Source organism: Arvicanthis niloticus, unplaced genomic scaffold, assembly GCF_011762505.2.
Source record: "Arvicanthis niloticus isolate mArvNil1 unplaced genomic scaffold, mArvNil1.pat.X pat_scaffold_404_arrow_ctg1, whole genome shotgun sequence".
NCBI classification, from domain to species: domain Eukaryota; kingdom Metazoa; phylum Chordata; class Mammalia; order Rodentia; family Muridae; genus Arvicanthis; species Arvicanthis niloticus.
In genome coordinates this window covers 26,482-39,718 of record NW_023046048.1, presented here as the reverse complement: position 1 = coordinate 39,718, position 13,237 = coordinate 26,482, and the positions used below count along the sequence as shown (strand labels likewise).

Here is a 13,237-nt window from a genome sequence, read left to right as displayed (position 1 = left end):
TAAACCTAGTGCCCCTGAGATTCCTGGGGTCCATCTGTCGGATTTCCAGGCCTTCTGTTGTTGGGCAGTCACTAGGGACAACATCTTCTATTCATGTGCAGAGTCACCATTTTCTCAGGTCGGATAATCCTGGGCCCTGAAGAAGACACTCCACTAGTAAAAACACAGCTGAAGCCTTCTTCTCATAAGGGAGACATCTCCATTCCCCATCCTAGTTGGGAGATGGGTTTAGGGAGGGGGGCATTCCACCTGGTCTTTACCTTCTCCAGTGTGGAATCCAGTCTCTTCTTGATCTGGGTCTTGTCTTCCAAAATCAAGGAAAGGATGGGAGTCAGAGCATATCCACCAGGGACTGGTAATCCTCTTGAGAAAGAGAAAGCTCAGGTGTGTGTTATTGGTCCAGTATCCAGAGGAGCTGACCCATGCTCCTCCACTTGGACCTCGGTCAGCAGTTGATCAAGGAAGAACTCCAGAGGGTTTGTGTTGCTTGCTTGAGTGGGGCCTGTGCTTGGCCTGGTCCGGAGGGCTCTTCCACTTGGGATGGCTGGGATTCTGTGCAGAAGGTCGGGAGGTCGCTGGGACTCGATGGATCCATGGCCACACCGCCAGTGGGAGGCAGTGGCAACAAGCTGTCGTGGGCACCTTCCAGCTCCCTGCCATCCAGAACTCCATCCAAATCCAGAGGGGCTGGCACAAGCTCCTCCGCTTGGGCTTGGTCTAGCCATTGAGGAAGGAACAGCTCGAGAGGGCCTGTGTTCCTTGCTTGAGCGGGGGCCTCTTCTTGGACTGGTCCACAGGGCTCTTCCGATTGGCACAGCTGGACTCTGTGCAGAAGTTTGGCAGGTCGCTGGGACTGGAGGAATCTGTAAGCCCTGCAGCAGCCAGGGGCAACAAACTGTCCCGGGCACCTTCATGCTCCCTGGCACCCGCACCTCCGCGGGCCTCATCTGCCCCACTTGAGGCCAGCAAGTCTTGATCTTGAGCTGTGGGCCTGCCCCTGCTGAGGCACCGCGCTCTTCTGTTCTGAAACCAGATGTAGGACCGTGTCCTCGAGCAAACCTGTCCTCTGTGCCAGCTCCTCCCGAGTAGCAAAGCCTGGCCGCGGGTTCCTCTCGAAGGCTTGCAGTAGGATCCTGCGCTGGGCTGAAGTGATTCGAGTGCGAGGCCGCCTGTGGTCTGACGCATGCCTCCACCCTGTGCCCTGGAACCAAGCTCCTGCCCCACGGCTCCAGTGCGACTTCTGCGGTTCTGAAACCACACGCGGATGCAGGAATCGGGGACCCCCATTTGAAGCCAGGTTTGCCTCTGTGCAAAGGGACTAAGGGACTCTTGCTGAAATTGATAGCAGGGCCTTATTTGAGAGCTTGCAAACCACCCAGCTCCTGGATTTGGCCCACCTCTGCCCCCACATTGCTGCCAGCTTCCATGCTGCCAACCATGGGCAAGAAATGCTCATTAGGAGTGTCTCTTGTGACAGCTCCAGAACAAGACAACCTTGAGCAAGCTTGGAGTTAGTCTCTGTGGCACACTCACTGCCTCTTAAAACCTCTACCTCTGCCTCTGTCCGCTAGCCCCGCTACTCCACAGCCTGGGTACAGCCAACACCAGGACCTTCCCTGAGGGGTCAGATTTCAGCGCCAACCTGCCACGCCTTTGCACCTGAGACAGGGGCGGAAGAGGTCTCAAGCATCCTCTGAAACTCAGAAAGTCTTCTTTTAAAAGCTCCTCATCATTGCTTCTGACAGGGGAAGCCATGTCTCAGACCCATCCAGGAAGAGAGAAAAGTCATAGGAGATGGTTTTCAGCAGACAGCATCTAAAGCCAAGGAAATAGGTCCTGACAGAAGCAGAGGCCACAGTTACGCGACATGTTGGACAAAGTCAGCAGGCTTCACAAAAGGATGGGAACTTGGAGAGTCGGCCTTCTAGGGCATCCCTAGCAGATGAATCCATGATGAGATTTGCTCACAACGGATTCACACAGGTTACAATAGACCCAGACTTCCCCCAGGAGTCTTAGTATTATTTCTGAGAAGATGAAGGAGGAGGAGAAGCTAGATGATGAGAGAGAGAGAAAGAGAGGGGGCATGGAGGCAGATGTTCACAGGTCTCCACCAGTCAAAGATAGTTTTTATATCTAGGTTGGGTATTGGGTTATGCTTCTGATTGAGCATTACCAAACTTATAAATCCTTTGATTAACATTTTTTAAAAAAATTGTATAAAAGCAAAAAGGAAAGGGGGGCATGGGACAGGAGTGTTCTAGAGAGGGGAAATGTGGAAAGGGGATGGCATCTTAAATGTAAATAAAATATAAAATAAAATTTAAAAAAAAGAAAAGAAAGAAAGGCCAAACCTGGGCCATATTTCTTTGTTTAGTGTGGTTTCCTGTTAAAAAGTTCTCCTTCCATTCATGGTTGAGATAATTTTGATTGTGAAGGAAGGACTCTGGAGTGTGTTTCTAAAATGGATGTGAAGTATCAGGCACTCTCATTAGAGATCTTCATGTATATGTTCATCAAAAAAGAGGTTTATACTTTCTCTTTTCATTGTGTTTATTTGGTCTTGGGATCAGGGTAATACTACCACAGGCATGAGTAGTCTTTTGCTTTCTCTTTTAATGAAGTATTTTTAAAGGGTTTTTAATGCACTTAGAGAATCCATGAGGCCTGGCTCTGCTTTGATGAAAGTTGCTGTTTTGCTACCCCACACTTGGTGCATATGATAATTGTGTTCAACTGTTTTATTTTATCTTATTTTATTATTCACACATGTCTAAAAAGCCCCTCTCCTATTTCTTATTTCTGGGTATATAAAAATTAAAATGTCTCTGAAAGATCATCTGGATTGTAGTCTATGGGGAGAATCTCATCTTTTTCCATACTTTAATTTGTATCAGGTCTGTCTAGGTCAGTGTCATTGAAGGGTTTGCTTTGTGGCCTTGAAAATAGCCAAGTCATTGTTTCTGAGATCTCAGTATTTTGATTTGCATCCCCACTCTTTGATTCAAATCTATGGTCTTTACTATGATTCCTCATCTTCCAGTTTGGGGTTGTGTTCTTCTGGTATTTCTATGTCCATGAAGAGCATTACTGAGTAGTTTGGGATATCTCAGATTTCATGATAGAGAATTTATAGTTATAAACTTCCATTCTAAAATTCCATTAGTTTATATTTCTAGTCTTGTATGCCTCTGGTTTTATGCATAAGATTAGGTGGTTGAAATTGAGCCAAAATCATGGCCTGCCACATGGAAAAGGACATCCTTGAAAAGGATTTCAGGATCTTATTATCTCTGAACTGTGGCTCATTCAGGGAGGTGAAGCTTGCCTGCCACCTTCCACATGTGCAAAGGTGACTGTCAAGGTTTTTGAAAAAACACCAACAATGGAGCTGACATCACTTCTGAGGTAAAACTCCTTCAATCTTTAGAACATAGCAACATTGTTCATTTTTTTCAATTAATTGAAAAAACTGACAGCTACTTACATGATCATAGATTTTGTGGCAGGGGAAGACCTTCACAGGTACCTCAGAAAACTGGACTGTCTGAAAGCAGAAGAGGCTAGACTTATTTTCCAGTTGGTCATGTTAGCAGATCACATCCTCCAACAAAGGCATATTGCACAGAGTGATGTAAAATTTTAAAATATGCCAGGAATATTGTAGCAGGAAATGCAAAGAATTTGACTTTGTGGAGACAATTAAAATCAAAGGAGGGCAGATTTTGGAGGATATCAGTAGTTCCTTGCTCTGTTGGGCTCCAGAGATCTTGACAAGGAAACGATTAAATGGGCTGGCAGGTGACGTGTGGAGCCTGAGCACCGTCCTCTATGTCCTGGTCTCAGGGCACTTTCCATATGTAGAAAGCACCCTGGAGGATGCACACAGGCTCCTCACCACCGCAATGTATCCCATTCACTACCACTTGTCAAAACCATGTCACAGCATCATTGTATAGTTGTTCATGGTCCTCACCTGGTAAAGGTGTGATGCATCAGATCATGGAACAACCATGGCTGGACCTTATTCAAGAACATGTACAGCCTCCCACTGAAGAAATCCTTCCCAAGGCTGTGAACACTATGTGTACCACTGGCTACATCTGTAAAGAGATTCTTTCATCTCTAACACACAGGAGACTCAATAATAAAATAATGGCAACATTTAATATTTTAAATAACAACTGAGCTGTAGGGACAGCCATGAACAAGATGAGAAGCCCTGATGAAACTGCAGCCCTGCAGGTGCCCTTAGCTCAATTCCCCACTTGAAGAAGAGAGCCAGTGAACCTGCCTTTTCAACCTGTACAGAAGCTGGGAAGAGTCACTCTCAGGAGGATAGCATGGAAGAAAGAGGTAAGGGCTACAGAAGCTACATCACACTCATCAAATACTCCTGCCGGGAGATGATGCCCTGTACATATGACTCAGTTTCAGAAGGAGATGCTCTGACAGCTGACATCGCTAACACTGCTACAGAGGATATTGCAGTAAACAGAAATTCCATGGACAAATCCCCTGCTGATCTCTCCTCCCCTGTGTCAGCCCTACATGGAACACTCACAGGGTTTCTGAACATGGGCTTCTCCTCTGAAGAACCAACAATGGGGCCAGATGTACCATATGACCTACCGTAGGTTGGACCCACACCTTCAGGATTCAGCCCACTCAGGGGCTGAAAACTGATGAGGAATGAATTTCCCATGGACTCAGAGCACTGTGCTGCTGCTGCAGGTGCTACTTGCCTGCCTGCCCTACCCACAGTGAGCCCTAATCCTTGTGTCATGTGCAATGAAGAAAAGGGAGGATAGTGAAGTCTCGTGGGAAACCCAGTTGAAGTGGCAGCCCAGATGCACAATTTCATTGTGATTAGAATATGCTATTTATTATACTCTGTGTAGTAGGAACCAATTAAGTTCTTAAATTGATCCTGGTGGTGGTGGGGGCAGCAACTACTGGTGGCAAGTTCCTCACTACCTGGCGTAATGTTCTGGGTTCCTGAATGAAAGACACACGCACACACAGCCTTTATATTTTGATATTCCTAAAACAGGTCAATGGCTGGACTAGTTTCTAACCTCCATGTGGCTAATCCACCTCCCTCCAATATTCCCAAGTTATTACTTAATACAAATCTGTATACTATCTTTGCTGCCCTAAGATCCAGTCAGGCAGCCTTCTTAGGGCTGATATTCCTGGCTCCTAGATGGCAGCTATGCTCTCTATCCTGCACCTTCTCGGGCATGGCATTTTTCCTCGAATCCTGCCATGGCAGATCTCCTTATCTTTCTCCTTTCTCAATCCTTCTTCTCCCAATCCTGAAAATCCTAAAAGTCCTTCCTCTTTGGCCCTGACAGGCCATTGGTTGCTGGCAACTTTATTTACCAATCAGAACCAACTTGGGGCAGGGTCCCTCAGTGTCTTACCTCAGATGGGCAGACTCTTCTCCTGCAAACAATTTTGGGGACCCAAATTAACAGAACATAAGCAGCATTAGGCCAAACACACTATACCTCTGAAACTGACAAGTTGCAACTTTTCATAGGGCAAAAATATAACATGTCTAGCACATTAATGTTCATCATTCCTCAACTTCGCCCTCATTTAAATACCAGGGAGAGTTGAGACACAAGCGGACAGCATAGCATGGGTCAAAGAAGGTTGGATGGGATGGAGTTTGGCTAAAAGAGGAAAGTTTCACAAGGGAAAATGAGGAAGAGAGCTATAGCACAGCAGACCAATTCAGTGCTGAATACAGCCTATCATTGTCAAGGTCACTAATGGATGCATTTTAATATTTCTCCTTGCTTTGAAGTGGGGAAACTGAAAAGGCCTACTAGAATTCCAGCACTGGTTAGGAGTGATGCCACATCCAAAAGCCAAGAGAAAACTCCAGGGTGCTGTGTTCCTCCAGGGCAATCTCCCCTTCAGCTCTTGGGTTTCACCTGGCAGTGTGCAGCTCCTTCAGCTTACTACAAGCCTCAGGACTGCTTCCTGGAGAGAAAGGTGGCCATAAGGCTCATCTACCAAATGAGGCTCTACACATTGATTGTGCTTTATGGGACCAATACCACAGCATATAAAACAGATGATGCTACAATGCTGAATGAGTTGTATTGAATGACTATTATTTTAATAATAAGGTCTCACTATGTAGCCTGAGCTGTCCTGGAACCCATTATATAGAACAGCTTGTATCGAATTTACAGAGATCCTCCTGCCTCTGCTTCCCACATGCTGGCGTTCATTGTTTGTGTCATCACACTCCCAAAGTCAAGTACTTATGCTTCCATTTATACAAAGTGCCTAGAATAGGCAGCTTCACAGAGACAGAGAGGAACTGGGAAGGAAAAGGAAAGTAGTGATAAATTATCCCCTCCATCTTACTTGTGACTGGCTTTTGGAAAGAACTGCAAGAACCATGTAAGTCCCCTGAAAGGAGGGAGATGTTGAAAAGGAGGTAAGGGGAACAATTGGCAAATGGGATCAAGAGGATAAAAGGCAATGAGAGGTGATATAGAGTGAGGAATAGATTCTGTCCTTAGGAACTTCCTATCAACAAAGTGACATGAAAGAGATATGTGTGTTGGCCTAGGGCAGTAGCCTGGGTCAATCAAACGCAGGAACAAAGTTCCACTGAAACACTGTGATGGAGGAAGATTGGCATGGCCAGCCATGAGCAGAGGAGGGCCTGCTCTGATGGTCCCTAGCATGGGTAAAGGAACACAATTAGGATGATGCCTTGGAAGCGTCCTCCTGTTCTGTGCTGCTGAGCTATTATCTGGCAGGGGAAATGACAGCCCTATTGGTCTTTGGGGTCCCATTCTTTTCAGTACTGAATAAGTCCTATCTTCAAAGTCAATAACAGAGGAGTTGTATACTGCAACAGAAGAGAGTCAAGGCAGAAATCTGAGGTGCTGTGTGAAAATATATCAGGGCTACAGATCACAGCATACGTCCTTCAAGTATAGAGACCCAGCTAGCATGTTTACAGTTCTTCACCTCACTGAAGTACCTCTGTTTCTTGCTTGGCCTACCTAAGTAGTCACAGGTAGCATTGACCTGATGAGGGTCTAGTTCTGTAGTTTTGTTTTGTTATACAGCTGTCTAGGGAAACAGGACAGACTTGCACATAGGTCTCACGCAACATTTCATTTTGATCACTTCATTACACACAAACTGCTTCCTGATTGTCCTTTGGAAGAAGGACAGAAACCCTGACATACCGGGAGTTACACAAAAAAAAAAATATAGGGGAGGATAAAGGAAAAGTGTATGGAGATGGGAAAGGGGGGAAGAAGACCTGTAGAGCAAAAAAGGTGTGCTGAGAAACTTCCTGTAAATGAGTGTCTTAGTCAAAATTTCTATTCCTGCACAAACATCATGACCAAGAAGCAAGTTGAGGAGAAAAGCATTTATTCAGTTTATAATTCCAAATTGCTGTTCATCACCAAGGAAGTCAAGACAGGAACTCAAGCAGGTCAGGAAGAAGGAGCTGATTCAGAAGCCATGGAGGGACTTATAATACTGGTTGTTTCTCCTGGCTTGCTCAGCTTGCTTTCTTATAGAACCCAAGATGACCAGCCCAGGGATGGTACCACCCACAATGGGTGCTCACCCCTTGATCACTAATTGAGAAAATGCCTTACAGCTGGATCTCATGGAGGCATTTCCTCAAGGGAGGCTCCTTTTTCTGTGATAACTCCAGATGTGTCAAGTTGACACACAAAACCAGCCAGTACAATTGACCACTTGTCAACTTGACACCAAAAACATCAATATCAAGACACAAGTCTTACTTTCTTATTCATCTCCAAGATCTAAATAACTTTAAAAGTCCCACACTCTTTACAAATTTTTACATATTAAAATTTCAATCCCTTTAAAATGTCCAGTCTCTTTTAAAATCAAAGTTTCTTAACTGTGGGCTCCACTAAAATGCCATCTTCCTTCAAAGGGGAAAAATATCAGGACAGAGTCACAATCAAAAGCAAAAGCAAACTAACCATCCAATGTCTGGGATCCACTCATAATCTTCTGGGCTCCTCTAAAAGGCTTGGGTCACTTCTCCAGCTCTGCCCTCTTAGCTCTCTAAGCTCAGGTTGATCCACTCCACTGATGCTGCTGTTCTTGGTGATCATTCCATGGTACTGGCACCTTCAATACACTAGAGCCTTCTGTTGCAACTAGGCTTCCCTAACAGCTGCTCATAGGCTTTCTTCATAATGCCAAGCCTCAAATCCTATGCCTGACCCCTTTAGTCTTGGGCCATTAATGGTAACTGAGGCTGCACCTTCATTAGTGGCCTTCCATGGCCTCACACAGTGCCAAACCTCAGCTTCTTTTCATGACCCTTTCACGCCTTCAAAACCTGTACCACCTGGGTGACACTTACACATTACCATGTCCAGTGGCAATATGATGTACATTCTTGGCTATCTCAGAAACACAACTTCTTTGTGCTCACAAAAAAAAACCTTCTCAAAAGATTTCCCCTCAGTGATGCTGGTCTCTTCTGAATCACAGCTAATTTCTTAGCACTAGCTATCCAGCACCAATTGTCCCAGTAACACAAAGTTTTCAATTTAGTAGTTCTGGTATCTTGTTAATCACAGCTCATTCCTCAACCCCAGGGAACCAAAACCACAGAATCTTTAGAATCAAAAAGTCTTAAAACATCCTTCAGAAATTTGACAAGCCAGACCTCCATCTTCTGCACTGTTCTCAACATTATCTTCCAAGCTCCTACAGAACATCCCATAGAGCTCTTAAGACCCAATGACTCTTCTAGCCTAAACTTCCAAAGTCCTTCCACAATTCTCCCCAGAACATGATCAGGTTATCACAGGAATACTCCATTATACTGGTATCAATTTGCCTTAGTTGTGGTTTCTATTCCTGCACAAACATCATGACCAAGAAGCAAGTTGAGGAGAAAAGTGTTTATTCAGCTTGTACTCCAACATTGCTGTTCATCACCAAAGGAAGTCAGGACTAGAACTCAAGAAGGTCAGGAAGCAGGGGCTGATACAGAGGCCATGGAGGGATATTACTTATTGGCTTGCTTGTTCTCCTGGCTAGCTCATCTTGCTTTATTATAGAACCCAAGATTACCAGCCTAGGGATGGCACCAACCGAAATGAGCCTTCCATACTTAATCACTAATAGAGAAAATGCCTTACAGCTGAAACTCATGGAGGCATTTCCTTAAGTGAGGCTCCTTTCTCTGTGATAACTCCAGCCTCTGTCAAGTTGACACACAAAACCAGGCAGTACCATGGGTAAGGAGAAATGGGTGACTAAGATGGGATTGGGTAGGTGTATTGAAGAAGGAAGTTCAGGAACAAATGTCCCCTGCAGACTGTGGAAAATATAAAGCAGGAAATATAAAGCCATGAAATAAAGCCCTGCTCTGATGGCCACTGGCATGTGTCAAGGTAGAGAAGTGGAGCTTGCTTCATTAAATGCACTCCTGTCCTGGGTGCCTGGAAGAGGGTGTGGCAGCTCCATGTTGAGTGAGTATTCACCTGTTCCTGTATCACACAGACTATGATTGTTCTGACATCTGTGTCTTTGTCCTCATAGCCTCTTTCATATAGGGCTTCCATGTTGCTGCACATCTCAAGACCCAAGAATCTTGTATCATATACTCTTCTCATGGATAGGTTCAGAACTTTCATTTGAACTGACATTTAACATTGTTCTGCTGCACTATGGCAAGGTAAATAGGCCTTTCCAGGACTGGTGTCAAGTATTGCCTTTATGAGGCCAGAAACCATGGGACCACTATGTTTCTAGTGCCCATCAAAAATTCAGGCTTCAAAGGAACCCTTGGTCATCATGGAGTCACTGATGTCAGCTACTTGTACAGTATGGGGTACTGGTGAATGTGTTTTCTACACTGGTTTCAAGGACAGCTAACAGGGAAGGAGCAGTTCACTGATTTGACATGGCAATCAAACTCCACAGGGAATCCAGTGCCCCAATATGTGTGAACATTGCACCTGAAGGTAATATTGAGTACAGTGTGTATGTATGTGACACAGAAGATGAATTTCTGAAGTTTGGTCTTGATGCAGTGAAGAAAAGGAGCACATGAGTTGCCTTCTGCCCATAGAGGACTACAGAGAGGGAAAGTTTTAGTTAACTTGCTGTCTGAAGAACAATTGGAAACTGAGAGACTGCAGAGGTGCAGAAAAGAAGCAACTATTTGCTCCTATGTACTTGGCAGAAAGCTTCCATTCTGACCACCTGGCCCTGGGTACTTATCAAACTCTTGGACTTCATGACAGCATTGGCCACATCTTCTTCCCAGCAGTATAACAGGAAGCTTGGGTTGTCAATAATTTCTAGAAATATAATATTCTGGCAAGTTCCAAGTGGACAGAACTGGAAGCAGATTGTTTAGGGGGTGAGAGCAATTTTGACTTTGGGTTATCAGCCATGGCCACTCTGGGTTGCTGTTGCATATGACTGAAGCCATCTCTGTTGAAGGGAAGGGAGCACTGTAATATTCTCAATATACATAGGGAAATTACTATACCCAATTTTTTATTTCTAGTTTTATTTTTATGTTTTGAGGCAGGGTCTCACTATATAGACTTTTCAGGACTGGGACTCCCTCTGTAAAATGTATGGCTCTAAATTTCACAGAGATCTTCCCATGCCTCTGCCTTCTGAGTGCTGGGATTACACATGCCTACTGCCCTGCCTGGCTTCAAGTAGCGTATAGCATCAATAAATCAATTCTTCTAATCATTCATTGTAGAACTGTACCAGTTGCCAGGCAGTGGTGGTGCAGTCCTTTAATCCCAGCACTTGGGAGGCAGAGGCAGGTGGATTTATGAGATCAAGGCCAGCCTGATCTACAGAGTGAGTTTTAGGACAGCCAGGGCTATACAGAGAAACCCTGTCTCAAAAAACAAAAACAAAAACAAAAAAAGAATTGTGCCAGTTTTATGTAGTTTTCATTGTGACGGGGACAGGAGTGAACTGAAGGCACTTCCACCCATAGTTTCCTAGGACCAGGGAGCTAAATCTCACCTTCAGAATGGAAGTCTATGTTCCCAAGTGAGTGGATGTCTGATGGTGGCATTCTGTCTAGAATACTTCTATGGACAGAAGTCAGTGGACAAGGGGATGTGTGCCCTAGCTGACACCTCCTTGAAAATAAAGCACAGAGCTTGATTCTCTAACCTTGGCTGCTTTCACTGGACCCCTCACTTGCAGTTTAGGTACAAGTCACATGACTTCAACCTGAGAATTCAGAAGGGTCTGGATTTCCTACCAAGTCTGACTGACAGAGTTCTTTCCATTTGAGCCAACAGGTCACAGGTGAGGATTCAAGGTGGGTCACTGAGACAATTGGTGCCTGTCTTCTAATGCTGAAGGCACAGCTTTGTCTTCATGATAACCAGTGGCAGAGTCAGTGTATAAAGCTATTAATTCCAGATTAGAGCTTCCTATTCTTCTGATCGAACACCAGATACAGTCTGGTCAGCTACAGACTTCCATCACTAGTCTGGCTTTCATGGGTCCCACAATACGTTGTTTGCTTGTCAAAATAAGCATTAGAGATTCCTTTGCTGAGAATTTTCTTTTGTATCTATACCCCATTTTAATAGAATTATTTGATTTGGCGATTTGAAGTTTCTTGATTTCCTGATACGTTTTCAATGCCAGACTTCTGTCAGATACGGGCTTGCTAAAAATATTGTCCCCTCCTGTAAGCTGCCATGTTGTCCTTTTGACCTTGTGTTTTGAAAGCTTACAGAGCTTTTCAATTTCATGAGGTTCATTTCTTACTTGTTGGTCTTAGTGCCTGAGTTGCTGGTGTCTTTTTCAGGAAGTTATCTCCTGGATCAATGAGTTCAAGACAATTTACCACTTTCCATTCTATCAAGTTTGGTATATCTGGTTTTACATTGAGGCCTTTGATCCACATGGACTTCAATTTGTGCAGAGTAATAGATATGGATGTTTGCATTCTTCTACATATAGCCATCCAGTTATATCAGTACCATTTGTTGAAGATACACTATGTTTTATATTGTGTATTTCAAGCTTCTTTATCGAAAACCAGGTATGCATAGATGTATAGATTTACTTTGGGGTCTTCAATTTGATTTCACTTATCAATTTGTCTGTTTTGCTGCCAATACCATGTAGTTTTTGCACTGCACTATATTTTGAAATCAGGAAGGTGCTGATACCTCCAGAAATTCGTTTATTATAAGGATTGTTTTCAGTAAAGCCTTTCCACGTATTTCACCACAGCCATGAGAAGAAATACGATGGTGTTCTGGAAATAATTTAAGAGAATCAATCAAACAAACAAACCAGAGAGAGGAGAAGGAGAGGGAGGGAGGGAGAGGAGAGGAGAGGAGAGGAGAGGAGAGAGAGAGAGAGAGAGAGAGAGAGAGAGAGAGAGAGAGAGAGAGAGAGAGAGAGAGACTGGGTTTTGTGATTCTGCTGATTCCTGAAGGATCCATTGATTGCATTTGCATGTGTCATCACAAGTAGTCATGGTGATATATGCTAGATATCAGTCCATAAAAGGCCCTGCTCAGAACTGTGTTTTGTCCTTATACTGAAGACAACCAGTTGCTTAGTGAATGAGTAGCTTGCCTCAAATGATTCTCATAAACTTTAATTTTCCCAAAGTATTGATCCCAACATAGTGAGTTAATTACCTATGTTTTCAGTCTGGCTTATAGTTTTTGACATTTCTTGACTGAATTTTTTGACAATATTGATATTGTGTTTGACATTGGCTATATTTTCTATTCCTCCAGTGACTGAGACTTTCCAGTTACCAGATGCATTGCTTTGTAAATCTTGGCTTTGTTCTTAGGTTTTTTTCAACTGGTAAGGTATGTATGTATAGACTGAGGAACTTGATTATGACTTCTCATCCCTATCTGCAGTGCACTGTGGTCATATCCACATGCTCCATTGTCATTTCCAACCCACTTCACATAACCAACAAGAAAATTCATTCTTTCTCTTTATATGACTTATAATAGGTAAAAATGATAATTGTGTTTGTGGAACTGACATGTGAGTAGCAAAAGTCTATAGTTCCATGTCTGTCCTTGGCAATGGCAGTTTATTCCTTTTTGTGGCTGGCAATCCTTACTAAATATGTATGCTGTGCTCTTTGTCAATTTATGCATCTAGAGTGATCCTTGGGTATCTACTGAAAGCATCTTGAAGAATGGACTTTTTATTATGTTAT

At 43.9% G+C, this 13,237-nt stretch overlaps 1 protein-coding gene across 1 annotated transcript in view; it reads right to left on the bottom strand.

Moving 5' to 3' along the window:
- Positions 1-331: 331 nt before the first annotated feature.
- The window catches only part of LOC117702054 (uncharacterized), a 33,724-nt gene continuing 20,818 nt past the window's right edge, over positions 332-13,237 (bottom strand). The window contains 5 exon segments of the mRNA XM_076928183.1: positions 332-401; positions 403-496; positions 499-872; positions 957-1,248; positions 10,266-10,389. Of these exon segments, the coding sequence (XP_076784298.1) occupies positions 332-401; positions 403-496; positions 499-872; positions 957-1,248; positions 10,266-10,389 (954 nt within the window).